Source organism: Eucalyptus grandis, chromosome 7, assembly GCF_016545825.1.
Source record: "Eucalyptus grandis isolate ANBG69807.140 chromosome 7, ASM1654582v1, whole genome shotgun sequence".
NCBI classification, from domain to species: Eukaryota; Viridiplantae; Streptophyta; class Magnoliopsida; order Myrtales; family Myrtaceae; genus Eucalyptus; species Eucalyptus grandis.
The window spans coordinates 54,103,196-54,126,557 of NC_052618.1; the positions used below are offsets into that span (position 1 = coordinate 54,103,196).

Below are 23,362 nucleotides of genomic sequence, written 5' to 3' on the forward strand. Positions count from 1 at the left end.
TGAAGATAGTCTCAACTTCTTTTTCTTTTTTGACAATGTAATTACTTAAGATTGTGAAACAATTTTGTGACATGTTACGACTTCTTTTGTATTTAGTTATGGCAAAATGTTATGATACGGTAATTTGGAATACCATAGAAGTGTCTTATGAATTTATGGTACTATTTTTGTTGGGGTGTCAACAAAAAGGCACGGAGGTCCCGCTCCACGGTGTAGCACCCCTAGGCCATCAAAAGATTTTTATAGTTTGGACCTATATTTTATTAGTAGTTTGGGTTTTGGTCCATGAATAACTATTGAGTGGCCTAGACTTTCTTGGCCCCCAGAGTTTTGTTGCGTTGCTTATATATAATCTTTTTCTCTTGTAATTGAGAATTGTAACAATGAGGTAAGATATACTAATTATAGTGCAATCATTTGTTGGATGTAACCCTAATTTAAGGATGAATCAGGATAAATTTTGTGTATTGATTTCTCTCTCTTGCCTTTACTCTTTGTTTCATTGTGTTTGCGTGCCTAATCCTAACAATTTTTGCATAACATATTAATTACCTTCTCTCCATAGTCTTCCGTAGTTTGATTCTTGTTTTTCTTTCTTGCTTTTGTAAAGGTAATTAAAGTTAGAGGCAGGACTGCTCCCACTGTTTGAGCCAAGATATTTAAAAACTAAAAGGGCCAAAAAGAAGAAGCAGATAATTGACCTAAAGAGATGCTGTTGAGGTGAAAGAAAGGAAAATAAGAAAGAAATCTCCCTATAGATTTTCGGACTTTTATGATTGGACGCATTCAAAACAGGGATTTCCGATTTAGTTTCTCATATTGGCCTCGTGTCTCATCAAGCACATCTATAAAAGGATGCCTATACGCAAATTCTCCACTTGAACAACCTCAGTAGCCATCCATCCTAGAGAGAGAGAGAGAGAGAGACAGAGAGAGAGAGAGAATCTCCACATACGATGGCCAGAAGTCTTCCGCTACATGATGGCCATTTAGAGGAAGAGTACATAGACATGGAAGTGAGTTCATATTCCATCTTTCATGGCCACTCCACCATTACTAATCCTCCTCAAACCCCCAGAGAATTTGAGTTCCAAATGTCTTCAACCTCATTAGATCACAAAGAAGCCTCTACCTCACCAGCTGATGAGCTGTTCTACAAAGGCAAACTCCTTCCTCTCCACCTTCCTCCACGCCTAGAGATGGTCGCGGAGCTCCTTGACGTCGACCACAATGACAAATACTACGAAGAATTCTACAGCACTCCTCTAATGACAACTGCCCCGACGCCAACGGCAATGAGCACTCCATTTGACTCATGCAACGTGTCGCCCTCCGAGTCTTTCAGGATCAGCGGAGAGCTCAACTTGGATGGGTATCTCGGCGACTTATCGGCGGTCGGAACAAGCGATTTTGTGAAGCAAAGCGCGAAGACCAAGTCATGGACAAGAAGAATTAAGACAATCAAGCAGTCTTTGTCCAAGCTCAAGGCTTCTCCAGCCTACGTCCATGCCTTGTTTGGCAAATCCAGCTGCTCAGACGAGTCCTGCACGGAAACGGCTCGAAACCATGCTTTGAAGTTAAGGGAGTCTCGTGACCAGAGTGACAATTCGGTGAAGAAAAACAAGTTCGGCCGAGTTTTTGGCATGGTTGGAAGATTCAATGAAGAGAAGGCCTTTGCGAATGGTGGTGGATCTTGGCGCAGGAGGACGTTTACCATATCGAGGAAGCAGCTTGAGATCTCAATGTCCTCCTCGTCATCGTCATCTTCCAACTCTTCCTTGTCTTTGTGCTCGAACGACTCCAACAGGTTCGGTGAATTTCAGCTTCCGACCAGAAGCAGCAAAGGGTATATGGAAGTAGAGTCACCAATTCAGGGAGCAATTGCTTATTGCAAGCAGTCTCAAACATGTTCTAATTTAGGAGGAGTAAGTTAAAGGGGCCAAAAAAGGACCGTCAGTGCAACTACTTCTTGTACTTCTCTTCCATCCATTAATAACAGTTTTGAAAGTGACTAGGAAGCAAATTTCAATGGGTTGGTTTAATGTTCCTGTCCCATTTAGATTAGATCAGAGACTTTCGAAAGTTTCAGACTGTACTTCCTCAAAGTCAATAAAAGTGCAAGTCAGCATGCAATGGATCCTCAGTTTTTGAGAAACACCCACCAAAGTTTCTCAAATCTTCTTTTCTGTTCTTCAAATAAGGAGAGAGATACAAATTCCCGAAGTGCGTTTGCGTTTCAGATCAAGTTCAAGTCGAAATGGTGTAGTATAAGACGAATGCGCATTTGACAGCGTTGTCCTCATTTATAGACTGATTATAAAAGTAGCTAATTGATCCCTGCTCCTGAGCATCTTCTTTTTCTGGTTTTACTGTAAAGAGTTCCAAATGAATGGTGCCGTCGAAAGCAGCCTTTCCCTGGGTCAGATGGATTTTCTGTCAATGAAAGTCCTATCAGATAGACATCAATCTTTGCCGCTGAAATCTTGGGCAAAGTTAAAGTCGTAGAAAAGTTCTGAAGTGGCATAAAGAATCTGCATTACTATCATCCTAAGTAATATATGTCAAGGCAATGTAATGGTTGCTGTAAACTGTGCGTGACTTTTCTTGCCGCTAGCTACTCGAACTGTGAACTACTATCATTTTGGGTTGCGTAACATAGCAGTTTTTTTTTTTTTTTTGGTCGGTAGGTTAACATAGCAGTTCAAACTAACAAATTGTGCAGAGAGAGAGAGAGAGAGAGAGAGATAGAGAGAGCACAATCATGTCAAAGACCTATATTTTCTCACATGATTAATTGTAGAATCTTGGCAAATCCTACATGGTTATGGAAATATAGGTTAGACACTCGCCTTCCAGGTATGTGAAATGGTTCCTTTATGAACAATAAATATAGGCCTTTGAAATAAACGGTGTCATTTGAACTGAGATGCCCTCTAATATTACCGAGTGGAGGCCTTGAGTTAGCAATCCATAGAAGGAGAGATTCTCTATTAAACCCGGCCTAGTTACATTGGCTTTTTGCCACTACATCACTTGGAGACTCAGCCATTAGTTCATGCAAATTCACCTCATCCGCTGCTACATTACGTGGGGCACATGGATTCCGCGTTCTCCATATAGCTCAAGCCGAGTCGAGTCGACATTTTCCTGGTAGAAAGACGGTCCTCGATGATCAAGAGCGATGAAACTTAGGTCAGACGAGAGGGAGCATGCATAGTTGGAGTTGAAGACGAGTCGAGGGCTTCGAGAGGGCCGATAGTGTGAGATTTTACGTTAGGTAAAAGGGTCAGTCTGGAACAATAGGAGCGAACGAAAAGACGATGAATGATTTGGGTAGGCGTCGTTTTCGTCTTTAGTTTGCTTGTTTTCCGAGTGGGTGTACGAGAATCATAAATTAAGCCAACATGTCAGCCAGATGTATGATTATGTTTGAGCCCCAAAAGCATCCTGGAAAGCAGGTTTCACGGAGAGAGAGAGAGAGAGAGAGGCCTCTTGTACTCTGTACGGACTGCGAAAGATGCTGTACATTTGTACGCCCCAGTTTCATCCTTGTCACAGATTTTCCCACGGTATTCGAGAGGGCGCGACAAGAAGAGGACTCTCAGGGCTGCCAAAGTTCACCTGCCAGGAGCCTCAGCTGCTGGAAACTGGCTTTTTCACCGGGAAAGTGGAGCCCCTCCGTGCAAGTATTTTTCATATTTAGGATTGGCCTTTTTAAGTTCCTTTTTGTCGTATGCTGTGTTCATGTCTAACTTCATAATAGCCTTAAATTTCCCTTCCTCTTCCTTACTCGGAGTTAGTGTAGTACTTCTCAAACCACTAAGATATTATCTTGAATCATTGCGTCACTCACAAAGGGGCTCCACTCTATTGCATTTAAATTAGGAAGTCAAGGTTTTAGGTGATTTTCCATTACCTTACACATAATTTTATAGCCATAGTTGCACAAGCTAATGGGTCTGAACTGGTCTATTATCTTTGAATTGAGATTTTTGGAAACTAAAACAATATGAGTTTTATTCAGATTCGGATCAAGAACTCCAATGTGAAAATAAAGGCTTGGCAATATTGAACACATCATGTTGAATAAATTCCCAATAATACTGGTATAATTGGCCATTTAGACCATATAAACTTGGTGCTTTCAAGGCTCCCATTTGAAAAGTTTTATCCTTTACTTCTTGTATTGTCACATGTCTTAGCAGACATTGGTTCAGTGCTGGCTGAAAGTTCCGTGAGCCCATTGTGCTATATAATGATTGAAAGAAATTCAGGATTGTTTGCTTTAGTTTTCCCGAGTTCTAACTCCGTTCTTCATATCTTATTTTTAGTATAGAGATCTTGTTTCAACACCTTTCTGAATTGCGGTTGCATGAAAAAACCAATTTTTTGTCTCCTCATTTGAGCAGATCAATTCTTAAACGCATATCTTAACACATTTCTTCATGTTTCCAAAGATCTTCAATCGGCAAATTCGGTTGCTGTACTTTCTTCCTATTATGATACAATGTTGGAGCATTTGTGATCTCCCGAAGCTCCCTTTTTAGGGAGTTGATTTGGCGTTGAGCATTGGAGTATTTATCCCTGCTCTATTTCATTAAGGCCTCTGATGCTCTATGGAGTTTCCTCGGCATATGTGCATTTTTCATTCCTGGGGTCTTCCACAGAGAGTGTGCACAATTTTTCCGCATTCTTCATCTTTCGAGCAGTGTGCCTCAAATCTGAAATCCTTTTTCTCTTTCTGCTCATTCTGTTGATAGTGCCAATCCTAGGTACTGCATGAGCTTCGACATTAGGGAACACATGAGCATCTCCATTGCTATTAGTAGCCCACCTATATGCACATCTCTTACTTTCTAGAGAGAACAGTCATTTAGAGACACGAAAAGCTACTAACATTTAGTATTCAGTCATGTGTCTTACTACCTTTTCCTAGGGTACAAATCTCATTAAAATCTCCTAGCAAACCCAAGGGAGCCGGTTATACTGACTCTCTTCAAATCCCCCAAAGTTGGAGCCTTTCCTGTTATATTGTTGTCGCATGGACAAATGTTATTGTAATCTGGCTTTTATTTTCAGTGCAAATTAGATATAGAACCTTATGTGAGGTCCATTCCACACTCACAGATACCGTGTATGTCCATAGAGCTCCTAACCCTCCTCCAATTCCTCTTGGATTCACTACTCCCGAATTCTGAAAACTCGGTTTTCTTTTCAATCACTGGACCATTGCTTCTTGGTTTTTTGTTTCTGTCAAAAAGATGATGTTAGAACCTTCCCTGAGCCACTAGGGCCCTCAATGCATGGATTGTCAAAGATGTACCAAATATTTGGCAATTCCAACTTAAGATTTTCATTGGAAATCGTGGCTTATTATAGCAACCATAGCCCTATCTGTGAATCATTCAAAACTTGGTTCTGGGTCCAAGAGTTGGGTCTCATCCAAGGTGTTTGAGTTCCATTTCTAAGGAGAGTAAGGACTACCTTCTCTGGATTTTATCGTTCGTTGTTTTCTTTCCTGACTGATTTTCTTCTGGGGACCTTTTAAGCTCTCTTCAATCAGCGGGGAGTAGGATTGGGCTGCTGCTAACAGCGCTAGTTGTTGTTCCGATGCATTGCCTGAAGTTCGTTGCTTGAGAATAGGATTGTCCTGGCTTTTTCAGCTTCTCCTTGCAATTTGGAAGTGTTTGGCTCTTTCCCCTAGGCTCATAACTCACTATTCGTAGAGTAAAGGTTGGAGTCTCCGGGATTATCTCATCACTCATAAATGCTTTCCGGATTTGGCGTAAAATACCTTCCAGAGGGGATTGCATTCACTCGCTTCAGTTCGTATCTTATGTCCAGAAGTGCCTGGATCATCTGTTTCCAGCCTCTTCTCATCGTATTGTTCCTCTTCACAAAACTTGGCATAGTGCCCAATTCTACCACACGCATAGCAAAAGTGTGGTAACCTCTCATATCGAAAATCAACCCATAATTTCCTTCCTCCTTACCTTGCAAACGTATTAGGTTTCAAGAGCGATGACAAATCATTTGTTACCATGAGCTTTCCATTAGCATAGGTGGTGAAAACCACTTTAGTTACCATCCTCGCAGCTCCTACTAATATTTTTGTTAGGATGCACGTGTAAGTGAATTGTGTTGGAGAAATCTTACATTGGAGAATTGATATGGTATAGAGCAGTTAATATATCATAGTTAACTCATAACTCATTGATTTAAGATTTTAAAAGAAGGTGGGTCCAATTGGATATGTAGATGGGCTCGGACATGGACTCCCTTTTAGTGATCTTCGTAGGTGAAGGTATTGGACTTCTATTGTGCGCTCCTAACACTTCTAATGCTTTCCACTGACAAGCACTTGGACTCAAAACTCGCAAGGGTTCATCCCAACACTTCTGATGCTTTCCTCTGGCAAGCACTTGGACTCAAAACTCACAATGGTTCATCTGTTAGCATCTCTTCCAGAGAAGCCCAATGTCTCGATGAGTTTCATCTGTTAGCGTCTCTTCGATAGAAGCCCAATGTCTCGATGTGGGTTAAGGGTCTTTGTGCAGGGCTTGTGAATGGGACTAAAGGCTAATAGGATTTGCAGTTTCCGTTTTGACGGGTTAAAACAGTAATGGAAAAGCGTTGACGTGATCCTGGATTGTAAACATTTTCTCCATTGAAATCTGTAATGTAAGGGGCATTAGGGTTTACGGGACATAGCTACCGCCATGGGGTTAGGGTTGTAGCTCTTCCATACGGGAGATACGTTCCTCACTTCCCGCTGTAACACTATTAAACATAAGAGTTTCTTCCTTGGCCAACTGCAATTTCACTCGTTACAAAACTCTTGAATTATGCAGTCCTCTCTAAACATTTTCAAAGCATGTCAAATGAAGTTAATGGCGATTTTAGGACCCTCACCGTGACAATTTTCGATGTCATTAATGATCTAATTTTTGTTAAAATGTCGTAAAAGAAATTCATTGTCCATTTGAAACAGATACTTATTTTCCCAGGACAATTTTCAGGGTTAACGGAATCGGAAAGAAGCAGCCGACGACGACGACTCATCGTCGAGAAGTTTATTCTATTCACATCCTCCACCGTCGTACGAAAGAACGAAACAAGTCGATCCAATTCAAATCACCGAAGCAAACACCCTCGAGGCCGAGATGACGGCGACTGCGAACCCCCTGAAACCGCCGTCCCGTGGAACAAGTCCGGCAAGTAGTTCCCCAGATCATCCGCCCCGAACCTCACGAGTTTCCTTTCCACCTCTGCATCACCTCTTGCGATCCCTAAGCACGTCTCGCAGAACTGCCTGTACGCCGGCACGAGCTTCCTCTCTATGGACACCTTGATCTCGTCCCTCAGCTTCCCATCCGGCACTGTCCACGACATCTGCTTCCGGTACTCCTCCTCGAACGCCGCGCCGAACCTCTGGAGACACGCCCCCGCCGCCTTCGGCGACATTACTGGCGATCCTCCGTCGGCCGCCACCTCTGGCAGCAATGAGAGGACCTTGCTCCAGGCTGCCGCCTCGTAGCTCGCAGCATACTGCCTTACCTTCTCTGCGTGTGTCGCGACCCACTCGTCCCCGAGCAGGTACTTGAGGTTCGTCGATCTCGCCTCTTCCACTATAAAGTTCAGATTATTCGCGAGGAATAGGTAGGAGAGCGAGACGTCCTTGTAGAGCTCGGCCTTGGCGTCAAGCTTGCACAACAGCCCGAGGATTAGCCATGCTAGTCGGACTGAGACCGGCGACATCGGGATATCGCCTGCGCTAAGACCATTGAAGTAGGACTCCGGCAGATTCAAATTTCCCGGTGGTGGATGGTCCATCAAGATGTCGGAGAGAGTCGAGCTGCATTTTGTGAGGGAAGTCGCGAATTCCATCACTGATCGAGTCAGCGAGTGGATTCCGCCGCCTTCCGGGAGAATTTTCGAAGAGTCCTTCTGAATTGTGGCTTCATAGTTCGACAGGATCACTTGGACCATGTTTCCGAGCTTTACCAGTGCAGAGAGGGCTTGTAATTTGACATCCAATGTCGAATCGAACTTAAATATGGACTCGATATCGGGCCAAAGCTCGTAGGTCGCTTCATAGAGCTCGATCAATTTGAAAATTCTCTCCGGCGATCCTTTGATTCTCGCGATGATTTCCGGGATCCGGAACAGGTTTATCGCCGCCTCTTTGGTGATCTCGGCAAAGCAGGATTCCCCGATTTTGCCGGACGCAGAGAACACGTAGTCGCAGAGGATTCTCTCTCCCTTGAAGACCGTCTGCACTGCGACCTTCACTGCGTTCAGCCAGTTCTTGATCAGAAGCTCGCGCGAGTTCCAGGTCAACTTCTGAATTTGAGAAGACTTGAGCCGTTCGATCCCGAGCCGATATATGCCTTCGTCGACGGTGGACTTCCTCATGAGCTTGTAGATCTTTATGCACTCCGTGCCATACCCCGCGCTGATCATGCAATCGACGACGGATTTTACGTCCTCCATGGTGGATTCGGAGACGTTGTCCTCCGGCTCGTCATCGGAAGCAGTCCCGTTTCCGTTTCCGGAACCGTCGGAACGGCGGGAAGATTTCCGGGAGACGGACTCGGGATCGAGGTGTTCTCTGTTCGTGGAGAGGATGTGGTAGAGCTCCTTCTCGAGCCTTTTCATGGCGATCTGCGTGAGGCTCTGAGCGAGAACTAGCTTATCGGAGCCCGAATGGCTGGCGACGAGGAAATGCATGGCCTCGCGCAGGTCTTTGGCGGATTGGAGGAAGCTCTTGGCTTCTTCCCTGTCGTGGAGGAAGAGGGAGGTGACCCGGGTGTACGAGGTTTTCGCGTTCAGGTCCCATTTCCTGATCACGGATTCGGCATTTCGCAAGGTCTCCTCCACTGCCGAAACGGAGAGGTTGGAGAAGGGCGCGACCTTCCCGTTGCGAGAAGCTCGGGACGAAAAGGAGGGCGACGGGAGCGTTTTGGAAGATGAGAGGGAGGTGGACATGGCTTTTCTCGACATGGAGGCATTTTCTTCTGAAATCTCCGGCGTTCTGATCAACCCCATTTCTGGTTCTGTCTATGTTGAATATTTCTCAGAGAGAGAGAGAGAGAAGGGTTGGGTTGATGGCACCTGCTTCGCGGGGGGATAATATAGAGAGGAAGAAAGCCGTGGATCGGGTCGTCTGTCATTTCAAGAACGAGAAGCATTGACTGACCGAGTTCGAAGGGCCCCCCCAGTTAAATGGGAAGAAACCGAGTATTTCCTTCGCTTTGCTTCAACATTCAGCACGAGAAGGCAAAGTTTTTGGGATAAATAGGAAGTATCAAAAGTTATATACAGCGCTCACTTTAATGTTAAAAGTTTTCGGTTCGGCTCGCTTAAGTGCTAAATCGAACAAAAAACGATCACTTTAATTCCAATGATGATAAATTATGGTCAAATTGATTACGTGTTATCTATAATATGATATGGTATTTTCACGTGATATGTTTGGTATTGAAGTGATCATTTTTTAATAACAACTGGTATTGAAGTAATCACTTTAAATAAAATTTAGCATTTAAATGATTATTATTTACAACTTTTGGATGATGTCGTTGTGGGATTATATGTCGATTAGACACGTTGGTGAATCACATAAGATTAAGAAATTAATAAAATATAACCACTTCAGATTTTTGGCAATCCAAATCGAAGTTAGTACTTAAATGATCTATTTTTTAAAAAAAAAAATAATAATACTTAAGTGATTCGAAAAAAAAAATGGCACTAAAATGAGCGTCGTATACAACTTTTGGCACTTCTAGTGTACTTATCTTGAAGTTCTTATGTAGGACAATAATACAAATGATCTATAAACTCTAATTCAATATGTAGTATGATCCATGAACTTTTAACTAAATGTACAATGTGGGCCATGAACTTTTAATTTGTTCAATATAGTCCATAAACTTTTGATACATATTCAAACTAATCACGGGATAATATTGAACATTTTCATGTAATCCACGGACTAGTTTGAATAGATATCAAAAGCTTATGGATCACATTGAACAAATTGAAAGTTATGAGATCATATTACACATTGAAACAAAGTTCAAAGACTATTTGATTCATTTTCCCTTTTTAGATCGCATGCATTAAGATCATTTAACTTGTTTGAAACCACCAGCACCGGCGTGAATGTGCACTCGTTCTAAAGTCATGAATGAGGGCTTCTAGATGCTTTTTTTTTCCGTTGCCTGAGGCGTTTTGCATACTAAGGGCGCGTTCCAGCAGCAATGGTTGATCTTATAGCATTCTATCTGGTATAGAACAGACTTGGTTTCCTTGTAACGACTACTTCTACGGCTCTGGTCCTTTTTGGTGCCCCTGGTCTTCCATTAGGCAACGTGTGCTCAAATTCAATTGCAGCCGTATATGCGTGTGGAATGTATTGTGGGAGGTGGCTACAGAAATCGTATTGGCAAAGTCGAGCCCACCTGAAGCGACAAGAACTCTGGATATCTCCTAGAGAGAGAGAGAAAGAGAGAGAGAGAGAGAGAGGCCTGTTATAGACAGATGACAAGTTTCCATGCCATAGCCTAATCAATCTGTGTATTGTGCTTAATCGACGAATATCCTTATCATCGTTCATGCCTTCGCCAAACCGTCTTCCCTTCATAAATGGCGGGCGGGTCAACATACTAGGGACATTGAAAGCTCGCCCCCGGCATTAGAAAAATACCCGTCGGTCAAACATCCCATCACCATACGGTCGATCTCGTCCGACAGCGTACACGGACTGCACGTAATCTTGCCGTTGAATACGTCACATGACACAAACCGAGAGTTTCCGGCACAAAACAGTTGTTTAACCACGCTCTAATTACATGAGATCACGACGAGACGAACTTATTTTCCTCGTTTTTTTTTGCTTAATTTTCTTTTATGATGAGAAACCTCGGCTAGTAAATCTGAGTAAATCTCGATTGATGCTGGCATTGTGCCGCTGTCTTTATGAGGAAATTGTAAGGATCATTCCCAACCAATTGAAACACTAATTAAGGTAGGAAGTTCGAATTCCCATATTTTTAGGGGATTGGGTGGAAAAATTTAGTTTCAAGTATTGATTTCGACTCTTATACTTTATAATGAGATAAGACAAATGTTTAAAAATAAAATTTAGATTAGAAACTGACAAAAAAAAAATGCTAATTAAAAGATTGATATGAACCGGTCATTACCTCCATAGTTTGCATTCAATGATAATTATTGTGATTATTTGTTTATTTAATTTAGTCATCTAACCCATAAAATAAGGACAACGTGGGTATTAATCCGTTTATATAATACTCTCTTTTATAAGACTAATGCTAACGTTGACATTATCAAATGATGACATGAAGAATTTTATAATTAACGATGTTGCTGGTGAAATATGACGATAACAAAAGGTTTGGACGACGTGTCGTTTTCGTTTAGTCAAACCCCCAAGCTAATTAAAGTTTCAAAGAGTGAGGTTTAATGGGTCAATTACGTTAACCAAAAAAGTACGGCATTTCCTTTCTTTAGGCATGTGGATTTTACTCATTAGTTAATCAAATAAGTTTAACGAAACAGCTCCTCATTTGCCATTTTTAGGAATTACAGGCTTTTTCCTTGTTTTTTTTTTCCAAGGCAAGTTGATTTTTCTCTCAAATAACCATCGTTCGCAACAGATAATCGACTAGATTTGATGACTTATCTTCACGTTTTACGCTCTTTACTAATTTCAAAGTGCTCCTGAAATGAAACACGTAGGCTAATGACTAGATTCCATGAGTTTCAGAAGATGTTATTGATAGCCGAACATGTCATCATGGGCGCGCGATTCTCATAAAAATGCCTCTTAAAGTAGACCATAGACCATGGATTTTCAAACGATGACATCTACTGATGGATTTCATATGATAATAGTGATTCTCTCGTTGAATTCGAGGGCACATAATGACGGCATCGACCCATATAAGCGCTTTTATAATGAATAGAATATAATTTGATATGTGGAAGAAAGACAAGAATGTGGAGATCTAAAAGAGATTGTGATCCCCATCTATACTTATCGGATGAATTAAGGCTAGACAGATAATCTCGAGAAAACGGCTTTTGTCTTGAGGAGCCGCCCGAATGTTCTGAACGACAAGGATATATAATGACTTCGACTTCGTGTACAAGGACGTGAAATGATGCAATTTTCAGAAAGAGAAATATTTATTCACCCAATGTTTCCACTAAATCACTTGAAAAAATCAATTAGATTTACCTCGATAACAAGATTTAGAGCCCATTTGTTTAAAGGAAAACAACTTTCGAGATTCGAGATATTGCTTTCTGACTTTCCCATGTTTAAATTATGAAAGTTAATCGATCTGTAGAAAATGATTTTCATTATCTAAAAATAAGAAGTTTAGATTAAAAGAAAATGACTTCCCTTTCTGATAAGAATGAAATCCCTTTCTCTAAATTACAAATAATTTTAAAATAAACCTTTTTCTTTCAAACTGATTTCTATTAAAAACATTTTTCTTTATGGTAAGATTTTCAGTGAACTAACGCATCATTAACACTAATTGACCAAAATCCCAACATCACATCGCACGACCCTTTTGTTGACATCGCTCCCTTTAGAGTTTCCCATGAAATATGACGAGCGAATGACGCGTCGGTAAAACGCAAGTCCTTTCCAGACATTACTTCGAGCATCCTTGGGATGATTCGATTGACTTCGAACTTGAAGTTCACCGGTCCGCTCTGTAGCTGTCCACGGACACGTCGCTGCATTAATTTCATCGGACTATCATTGGATCCAGATGCCATGGTTGTTTGAAAATTGAGGCCATGTCTTGCTTTCTTAATAATGCGTGTATAAAGGGTCAGGAGTTTGCAACATGTGCACGTGATACGGTTTTTAGGATTCTCCCTTTGAATTAGTCAATAAAGGCGAAATCCTATCATTTATTATCCTTGTCGATATTGTGAGATAATATAATTTAAATAGGAAAATTGTTCAAAAAGTCTTAAACCTATTATACGATTATCAATTCAATTATAAGCATTTTCAATTGTACCAATTTACTCCTTTTGATGACTTATCAATTTAGCCACAAACTTTTGGATTGTGTCAATTTAACTTTAAATACTTTGATGATTCCCTAATTTAATTATAAATCTTTTAACGATTTAATAATTTAGTCATTACAGCCAAATCTTGACCGGAAATCGCTGACACTGTTAATTTTTGTAAATTTTTAATGTTTTTTTTTTTCTTATTTTTCCCTTTCCTTTCCTTTTTTTTTTTTTTTTTTTTTTTTTTTTCTTTTTTCTTTTTTCCATGGCAATGGTCATTGGCCTCAAGCAAGGAGCGCACTTACTAGCCATGGGTGAGGGTCACCATCAACTAGCTTGGCAGGGACCGCCCTCACCAGGCCAGTGAAAGGAAAAAGGAAACAAATTTTAATAAAAATTACAAAAATTATTCATGTCAACGTTGATTATACCACGTAAGATTGTTGATGTTGACTAGACAATCATGTTAGTTGTTTTCGGTCAAAATTGACAGAATTGACTAAATTGGCTATTATTAAAAGATTTAAAACTAAATTAGTAAATCATCCATGACTTTAGGACTAAATTAATATAATTGAAAAAATTACAATCGAATTAGCCGCTATGCAATGGATTTAGTAGGGGTGAGCATGAGTCTTGGGGAGAATCAAACTACATCGAAAATTAGCCATTAGAACCGGTTCAATTTGAAATTCCAGTAATTTTCAATTTAATTCCTGGTTTCATATTTTTAGAAACCTGTACTATGCGGTTTTGGGAACTGAACTGGAGATATATCATGATTGTACTATATCCCAAAAACATGTGATAGATTAACATGTAGTTCGGAACCAAAGGGTGCATAGCAATTATGGAAACTATGTACATGGAATCATACGTATTAAAGAGGAACTCTGCCAATCTGCTCTTCTCAGATCGACCTCTCACAATTCGAGGCAGTTTCTATTTCTTAATTATTGCTTCTCAAAATTTCGAAAAAGGAAGAACAAATCCTCTTTCTCAAATATTATGATTGAATCATCTGTAATTATACATGTTCACTCCTGTATATTCCAAAAAGCTTCAACCTTCTTCCGCATCATAAACGTGAAAAGCAAAGTCGCTTCAAAAGTAGAGAGTACTAAGGCTTGCAAACGTCGAACTACGGAAAAGGAAAGCTCAGACCGCGCCTTGGTTAACACTCAAATTTCTCCACTCAAATTGCGAAGTGGGATTTGAGAAATTCGTTGGCACGAGTCCCACAAGCTAGTCAGTTCACCCTCGTGCTAGAGCTATTTCGGTTCATGCAAAATCAGATCAAAAAGGGAGCTTAAAGTCCATTGCAGTGGATAAAGCAAAATCCAAACATCACATCGCACGACCCTATTTGTCGGTGTCGGTCTCTTTCGATTTTTCGATGTAATATAATGAGCAAATGAAGTGTCGGTAAAACGCGAGTCCCTTTCAGACATTAATTCGAGCATCCTTGGGATGACTCGATTGACTCTGAACTAGAAGTTCACCGGTGCGGTCTGTAGCAGTCCGCGAACAGGTTGCTGCATTAATTTCATCGGACTATTATTGGATCCAGATGCCACGGTCGTTTGAAAATTGAGGCCATTTCTTGCTTTCTAGGAAATGCGTGTTTAATGGGTTAGAAGTTTGCTACATGTGCACTTGATACGGTTGCTAGGCTTCTCCCTTTGAATTAGTCATTAGAGGGGAGATCATATCATTTATTATTCTTGTCGGTCTTATTGTGAGACAATATAATTTGTGTGCTGTCATTAAGAAAACCATATGGTTTTATAAAGAGGAAAATTATCCAAAAGGTCTTAAATCTATTATTCATTATCAATTCAGTTATAAACTTTTCAATTGTATCAATTTATTCCTAATCCTTTTGACAATTTATTAATTTAGTCACAAACTTTTCAATGTATCAATTTAATTTTAAACATTTTGATGATTCCCTAATTTAGTTCTAAACCTTTTAACGATTTACTAATTTAGTCATTTAGAAATCATTGACATTGTTAATTTTTGCAATTTTTAATGTTTAGAATTTTTCTTATTTTTTCCTTTCCATTTTTTTTTTTTTTTTTGCTTTCTTTTTTCCTTTTTCGACGGTTGTGGTCATTGGCCTCAAGCAAGGGGCGCCCTTGCCGGGCTTGGGTTAGGGTCGCCCTCAACTAGCTTGCCAAGGGCCGCCCTCACAAGTCACAAGGTCGGTGAAGGGAAAAAAGAAAAAAGGAAAAAAGAAAAAAGAAATTGTAAAAATTGTAAAAATTATTTATGTTAATCGATCATGTCATGTAAAATTGTTGATGCCGAAAAAAACCATCATATCGGTTGTTTTCAGTCAAAATTAGCAGAAATGATTAAATTGTCAATTATTAAAAGTTTAAAATTAAATTAGTAAATCATCAAACGGTTTAAAACAAAAATAGTATGATTAAAAAAGACTGAATTAGTTGTACAATAGATTTAGTAGGGGTGAGTATGGGTCTCGAGTAGAATCGGATTGGATCGGAAATCAGCTATAGGAACTGGTCCGGTTCGAGATTATGTAGTTTTCAGTTTGTTTCCTAATTTCATATTTTTTGAAACCTGTACTATACAGTTTTGGAAATGAACTGGAGATATATCATAATCGTACTTTTAACGTCCCAAAAACATTTGATAGATACCACCGCCTGTGGTGGCCAGTTGGATAAGTGCTCCCATGATCTTTTGCGAAATGGGAGAAGTTCGAATCTCGCTGGCCGCACGGGATCTTAAGTGCGACATCGAGGTAGTGGGTCATCCGCTAGCGTTGCCCCAGGGTTTACCCCCCAATATCCCGGGCCTGTCGGGCTGTCTATGTTGGTATAGTACGTGGGTTCCTTGGGTCATTAAAAAAAAAAAAAACATTTGAAAGATTAACACGTAGTTAGGAACCAAATGGTGCATAGCAATTATGGGAACTATGTACGTGGAGTGATACGTATTAGAGAGGAAAGATGACAAAAAAATACTCATAAAGATACTGTAAATCGTTAAAACTAAAATCGCCGAGAGTTTGCTCGTAGAAAAATATGGGTTTTTCAGCTATGCAGGAAAAAGTTTTTTTTCTGATGATGAACTTGTAAGGTCGCAATCAAAAGGAATCTGTCCGTCAGTTTCTTCGTTCCACTATTGTCGATTGGGGGTGTCTGCTCAAGGGCAATCGAGATGAATTGCCAAGTGATGAACACATCCTCTTCGTCCTCATCTTCGTCTTCCTCCTCTCGCAATCCCACTCCCAATTCCCCCTGTGAGTCACTTCCTTCCCACACATATTCACTTGGACCACCACACAAATTGACTCGTTTTGTCATGTGTTTTGAACTTTTTATTATTTATTTAGTTTACAGATCCTTTTTTTTTTTTTTTTATGGATGATTGCTATTAATAAATGGGTATTTTTATTGTTTTTTACTTCACTAAAAATGAAACAAAAAATAAAAAAAGAAATTGGTCAGTTCCTTCATAAACTTGGAAACTGACTTTGAAACCTATTGACATAATAAATTCCAAGTTTCAAGGTTGGTTTCAAGTTTCTAACTTCCAAAAATTGGAGAACCAGGAGGAATACAATCTGGACTGAATCAGAAACTGCTCACTCTTAAGATCTATGATTTTTAGGACACTTTTTCCATTAACAAAACCCACATTCTACGCCCTCTGACTCAAAACTTTAAATACGAAAGAACAAATCACTTTTCCCGAATATCATGATCGAATTATCTGTAATCATACATGCTCATTTGTGAATATTTCAAAAAGCTTCAGCCTTCTTCCGCATCATAAACGTGAAAAACAGAGTCGCTTCAAAAGTGGAGAGTACTAAGCTAGGCTTGCAAACGTCAAACTACGGAGAAGGAAAGCTCAGATTGGTTAACACTCGTATTTCTCTAGTCAAATAGTCGAAGTGAGATTTGAGAAATTTGTTGGCGTGAGTCTCACAGGCCAGTCTACCCTCGAACTAGAGCTATTTCGGTTCCCACAGAATCGTGCCAAAAAGAGAAGAGGCTTGGATGGAGCTAAAGCAAGTCGGCATTTTATTTTAAGCTAAAGGATCCATGAACTATCGCGATCAGCAAGGTAATGATCCGACTAGCGAACCCAATAATCACAAGTCGGAAGACAATTAACCAGCAGTCGCATCTAATAAAGAATCTCATGCTCTCCTCTCTCCACAAAACCGCAAAGTAGGTGGGTTTAGCGTAGTTTCAATTTGACCATAGCCTAGCCAAAGGCACTTACCTTCAATGCCAATGTCAAGAACCTTATGCGTCATCCCTATGGGACGATAAGGCGATGAAACCCAAAATGTCAAGAACTTTTCTTTCTATCACGATAACCTGTCACCCCCACCACCTGCATATTAGGGCACGGCCTTAAACTTGTACCCAACTCAGAGAGATTCCATCAAAACAAAGCAGGAAAATAGCACTACCAAAGTATTCTAGTTTCAGGTGAGGCAGTAACAATTTGAAAGACAACAAAATCACTCGCTCGCTGGACATTGGTCAAACAAGAAATTAAGAGTCGGAGAGAAGCTAAAATTACACTATTGGAGGATATAGAACTGCAAAATTGCATGGTAAGTGCTGCCTACGCCTTGATAGCATATTTCCTCACGGGGAAGTACATTTCTTTCTTCTTCTCCCGTTCCGTCTTCAGAGATGCCTATTGGTTGAAAAATAATAAATTAAAAGGCGAAGATGTGCTCTACATAAAAACATAGAAACATCACAGATGAAAGAGAAGCTAGCAAATCCTCATGGAAGGCGAGCATTATGAAATTATTTACTCTCATTCGTATGCTAAATAACAACATAGAAACATCACAGATGATATAGAAGCTAGCAAATCCTCATGGAAGGCAAGCATGCTGAAATTATTTACTCTCATTAGTATGCTTTACTGGGTAATCTAAGTTAGAAACAGTGGGAAAACAAAAAAAGGAAAAGAAATAAAATAGAAGGAAAAGTGAATGGAGACAGTTACTTCTACTGTTTGAGTGTGCCTGGAAGGGAATGATGTGGATGGAAATAAAGTGATTGAATAACATAGACTATATGCTAATCACAACTAATTTAAGCCAATGGAATGATGTGATCACAAGTTCGAATTTTTTTTTTCCTTTTTCCTTACACTTCCTTTATCTTCTTTTCCTTATCGCATGCCTCTCAGCTTAAGATACCCAACATATGTGAGTTACTACTTCACAACTCACGTCAACTCCTTCCACTTCCTCAATCCAAACACAATAAAGAACTTGTCAGTCCCATCCTTTCATTCGGGCATTTTGCAAACCAATTCTGAAGTGATTCATATGAAGGTAGAAAGTAGAAACTGTGCATCACCTGGTGCTTGGTAAGCCTTCTTCGGATGGCTCTGGTCTTTTTTGGGCGCAGATCAAGTGGCAAGTACTTTTTTTTCTTGTAGACCTCCCTCAATGCAGACTTCTGCTTCTGCGAGATCACAGTCAACACCTGTGCAATCGATAGCCTCACCACCTTGCTGCACCATGAAACCCAAAACTCAAATGAAGCCACGAGGGCAGAGCAAGAACCCTAGACAACCGTCAATCAAACAAAAGCTTCAACAACACTCGAGGCACACATTATTTAACTAAGCGAGAGAATTACTCCCTCTATAGAAACACAATCATCCTATCTCCTCAGAACATCATCCGCCTACGAGACACATCAAAAGGATGCAAATTACACATGTCCTAGCCTCATAGGGTACCAGGTAAACCACATTGTAGCTCAGAAACAAACGATGCCCAGTAAAACATTCGCAGTAAAATGTCGCCAAGAGCGCTTATTCATCATCTCCAGCGTAGCATTCAAACTCAGTCGAGCAACCCTCGGCTCACAAATCAAAGCTCCAAACCAAATTCAAACCATCGACAGATACAACGTCCTAGGACCGGCCTACTCATCGCGGAACCAAAGGGACCCACGCGAAACTCAACGTCCTAGGACCGCCTACTCATCGCGGAACCAAAGGGACCCACGCGAAACTCAAACTAGCGATCGTTTCACCGGGACAATCACATTCTCAATCCATCACACGATCGCGCGTAAGCACGCGGCGTGGACCAATAAGACTTACATCTTGGAGAGCTTGTTCGACGCGCCTCCGGTGACCTTGGCGACGCGGAGGAGGGCGAGCTCGGCCTTGAGCTCCTTCAGCTGGGTCAGCAGATCCGCCTTCGTCTTCTGTCGCAGCTCGTGAACCTTAACCCTCGCTTCGCATCCAAAGAAGAAGAACCAAAAGGAGAGAAGTAGTCAGCCAAAAAAAAAAAAAAAAAAGGTTAGAAATCAAAGGGCCTCTCTCCCTCTCTCTCGAAGCGACGAAGGCGAGCATGAGGACGGTCGTTACCCATTGCTTCTGCTGCTGCTTCGTCGGAGCTTCAATGGCGGCCTGCCTCTCTTGCGACGGTGAGAAAAAAATGAGTGGGAGGGTCCTGAAGTCGCTAGGGTTTGCCAATATATACGATGGCCTGTATTGGGCCTGAGGAACGCAGTCGAAGTCGTCGTAGCATTTTGGGCTAAGTAAAGCCCATTGGGTATGAAATTATATCTTATTGGGCTTAAGGCCCGTTTCTCTTTATTACTTATTTATTTGTCTTGCGTTTGCCATTGTTAGAAAAAGATGATGGATAAAAAAACATTACTTTGTTTTGGTCGGTAAAAAAAATTAATTAGAATAATGGTTTTTGGATGTACCTGTAACTTGGTGGATGGTCGTATGAGTAATTACCTTGGAAAAAAAAATCATGAATTAGGGGTAAAAAATCACACGATGATTAATTTAATCAAAAATAAGTTAAGTGGCTTAGAAGAATTATTCATGTAAATGAGGGGCATTTAATGAAGCACTTTCTAGAAAACTATATAGATGGAACTCTATGTTGGACACGCAATGTAATAATTGAAGTACTTATTATTGGATTAGTAATCACTAATTTGAGTAAAGTCCTAAATAACATAATGTACCGCCGTATATCTTTATATTATAATCACTAATTTGAGTAAAGTCCTAAATAACATAATGTACCGACATATAACTTTATAATAACATACGTGATTCGATCATACAAATCATGAAGTGAAATCCAACAAGAAGGGACATGATCCATAGGATTTGCTTGTTATAATCGGTCATATTGTCACGTTTAATAACTAAACTACACCTATCAACTCCAAATTCATCGTGAGTTAACCCTTTAATGAAAACAAAATAATAATAGGTGGGGCCAAGAGATAATTTTAAAAAACTGAATTAATCACATGATGGGGCTTAGCTACCTACTCGATTTGCCTCCCGTGGGTACACTCACTTACCATTGCTTTACATAGGTTGAGAAATCAAAATCTCAATCAGTGACAGCCTTTTTTTTTTTTCAATTAACGTTGCGTGTGTTTTACCAAAAAAAAAAAAAAAAAAAAAGAATGATTGAATTATTTTTTTAAAAAATTGATCGCATGTATCACTCACAAATTTAAATGAACAATAAATATTTTCATCATCTATAAAAATATTTAGACATAATTATGTTCGATTATTAAAAATATTTTTCATCGATTAATTATTTTAAACGATATAAATCATCATTTTTGTGAATCATTTATTTTTCACGAAACAGGCTTAAGCAAGTAGCCAGCTAACAAGTGCCCATCTTCCACATCACCACATGAATTTCACCGGCTCCTGCTATATGAAAGGTCACTCACTGAAAATGACGCTTCATGGAATAATTTGTTAAAGAAACCGACGATTTTTTTTCCTTCTTTACTAGGGTTTTTTTCTTAATGTTAAGCAAAGAGAAGTGATAACAACTATTAATTTCAGGGGAAAAAATAAACAATATTTCTCTTGGGGATTAGGATTGCTTAGCAGGGGACGTAATGTATGCAGATGGAGCATTATGAGAGACACGAGTCGTGGTTGATTGATCATGGTCAACTTTGGCATTAATTAGTAGAAAATATCGCTATGAGAAGCTCCTTATGTCTTTTTAAAATGGGAAAGTAATTAAAAAAAAACTTGAATTTATTGTATTTGTGTCAATTCAGTTCTAAAGTATTCAATTTCGGTCAATTTAGTTATAAACTCTTTTTGATAATTTGTCAAAATAATTATTGCAATTAATTTGACTTGAAATCGCCGACATTGATGTATATTGTCCTATTTGATAGAGTCGATGTTGATGTGGATAATTTGCTACAATTTAATAATTTTTTGAATTTTCATTTTTTTCTTTATTTTTTCCCTTTTTTCTTCCATTGGTTGCTAGGCCTTGGCAATGACCCCCTAGGGTTGCTCTTGCCGGATTTGGTGAGGGGCGATCTTGCCAAAGGTTGGCAAGGTCAAGCCTTGTGCAAAGCTAGTAGGGCCAACCCTCACTAGTGACCGACAGAGGAAGAAGGAAAAAAATAAAATAAAAATTCAAAAAATTAGAAATTATGAAAACTGTCTACGTTAACATCGATCATGAGGTGTAGGATAGTTGTTCATGTTAGCGATCCGATTAAAATTGCTATATTGGCAATCGTTAAAAGGTATAGGATTAAATTGGCCAAATTAAATGCAAGATGGTTGTTTACATTAGTGATTCCAATCAAAATTAGTTGGAATAACCATAGTGACAAATTGTCAAAATGTTAAAGGCTAAATTGGTCATATTAAAATATTTAGGACTAAAGTGGTACAAATGCAATAACTTAAAAAAAATAGTAATTTTTCCTATTCAAAATTAATTAGCTCGATAAAAGTTATATTCTTAAATAGAAAATGACAACTGGTTAGGGCCTACTATAACCTTTTTCGTGATTAGATACTGGAGGATTACGTTCTAGAGGAGTTAGGTGGTGATATGCCAACTTTCACTAGATGTACAAGGATAAATTACATAGCAATGGAAAAAAGTAATTCAATTGGGAGTTCAAAGAAGGAATTTCAGCCGCTCTTTTGACAAGTGAAATACATAGCCCCGTAGAACTCCCCACTCTCCCTACTTGTTTTCTTATTAGTTTTATTTATTTAAAAAGATCACTTTATTTTGCTTTCCCCCAGATTTTTTTTTTTCTTTTGGGTTTCATTTTGTTAAATTTTTTCCTTCTTACCATGTGGGACTTTACTTGGTGCCATGTCAAGCCACGTGGTCTCGAAATATATCTAAAGGTCACGTCGGTATCTTCATTCAAATTGAATGGAGTTAAAAGAAGCCATGCTTGTTTGATCAATAGTTTCAGTCTTTGGGAAAAATCATGATCATCCAATGATAATGGTTTTTTTTTTTTAAATGAACTATTTGAAAACGTATTGATTCGAACAACTGAGTGCAAGTTGATTCTTTAGACCTTTCGCAAATATTGTTTGTAAAAAAAAAACCCACAATTGTTTTTTTTTTTAATCCCCAAGATTTCTTTCCTTTGGTTCTATGTTCTTTTCTAGAAATAATAAATTGAGTTACACGAATTAGGTAAATTGTAGTGGGACTTGATGACACTTTTTGAAAATTTTAGAATTTGATTACATTTTTCAGAAAAATTTTAAGATTTTCAGTTTATTCTTAAATTCAAATATTAATGGTAAATAATTAGGTATGATTACATAATTACTCTCAAAAGAGAAGCCCAACATAGGCAAGTTAGACAATAAATCGAGTATTTCTTCTTTTTCTTTTCTTTTTCTTGCAGTTACCTTTTTTTTTTTTTTTGGTAAAGTGCAGTTACCTTTTGTATCTGAATATTTCCAAGATACTGTGAATCTCTGTTCTAGACGTGTGTAAATTAACGCACCATGTATATATTTTACAAATTCTTCGTAGTTGTTAAAAACGTAAAGCAATACTCGTGATCCTAGGTTGCCTTTAATCAAGCAATTTGTTGACTGCCCAATGAGAAGAATTTTCAAACTGCCGACAGATGATTAATTATTAGTGTCTTTTTCAATTTTTATTTTATTATTTAAAATTTTTACCGTCCAGAATGGGAAGCTGTAACCTGTGCTAGCGATGATCTCACGAAAGCAATTTAAATAATTAAATATACTTTACAGTGGACTCACTCGTTGTGCAGCGGTCGTAATGTACCATATAAAGTTATAAACCCGAAAGAAAAAAAATGGGAGAATATTATTAATTAATCTGCTCCCGTCCTTTATAGCAGAAATCGACACATGCAAGTTGAGAAACCCTAGAAAATGACATAATACTAATCAGTAATCAGCAAGCAAGCGAAGCTCCAATGAAGATGCGATGTCAGAG

The 23,362-nt window shown here is 39.3% G+C and overlaps 3 protein-coding genes across 3 annotated transcripts; 1 reads left to right on the forward strand and 2 right to left on the reverse strand.

The window, feature by feature from the left end:
* The first annotated feature begins 956 nt into the window (after positions 1-956).
* On the forward strand, positions 957-1,934 carry LOC104454155 (probable membrane-associated kinase regulator 4). Its single transcript, XM_010068919.3, has one exon. The coding sequence runs from the start codon at positions 957-959 to the stop codon at positions 1,932-1,934; it is 978 nt and encodes a 325-aa protein (XP_010067221.2).
* A 5,039-nt stretch (positions 1,935-6,973) lies between these two features.
* On the reverse strand, positions 6,974-9,078 carry LOC104455826 (exocyst complex component EXO70H1). The gene has a single exon (XM_010070551.3). The coding sequence runs from the start codon at positions 9,046-9,048 to the stop codon at positions 7,135-7,137; it is 1,914 nt and encodes a 637-aa protein (XP_010068853.3). The 5' UTR covers positions 9,049-9,078; the 3' UTR covers positions 6,974-7,134.
* An 8,419-nt stretch (positions 9,079-17,497) lies between these two features.
* LOC104455825 (60S ribosomal protein L35) lies at positions 17,498-19,602 on the reverse strand. Its single transcript, XM_039316365.1, has 4 exons — positions 19,471-19,602; positions 19,201-19,336; positions 18,444-18,600; positions 17,498-17,763 (listed from the first exon to the last, which is right to left on the reverse strand). The coding sequence occupies exons 1-4, from the start codon at positions 19,472-19,474 to the stop codon at positions 17,689-17,691; spliced, it is 372 nt and encodes a 123-aa protein (XP_039172299.1). The 5' UTR covers positions 19,475-19,602; the 3' UTR covers positions 17,498-17,688.
* Positions 19,603-23,362: the final 3,760 nt, after the last annotated feature.

Coding starts and splice junctions, on each gene's coding strand:
- LOC104454155 (XM_010068919.3), top strand. CDS start 957: ATGGCCAGAAGTCTTCCGCTACATGATGGCCATTTAGAGGAAGAGTAC.
- LOC104455826 (XM_010070551.3), bottom strand. CDS start 9,048: ATGGGGTTGATCAGAACGCCGGAGATTTCAGAAGAAAATGCCTCCATG.
- LOC104455825 (XM_039316365.1), bottom strand. Junction 18,601..19,200: donor TCGAACAAGCTCTCCAAGAT/GTAAGTCTTATT, acceptor TTCATGGTGCAG/CAAGGTGGTGAGGCTATCGA. Junction 17,764..18,443: donor GAAGGCTTACCAAGCACCAG/GTGATGCACAGT, acceptor TTCAACCAATAG/GCATCTCTGAAGACGGAACG.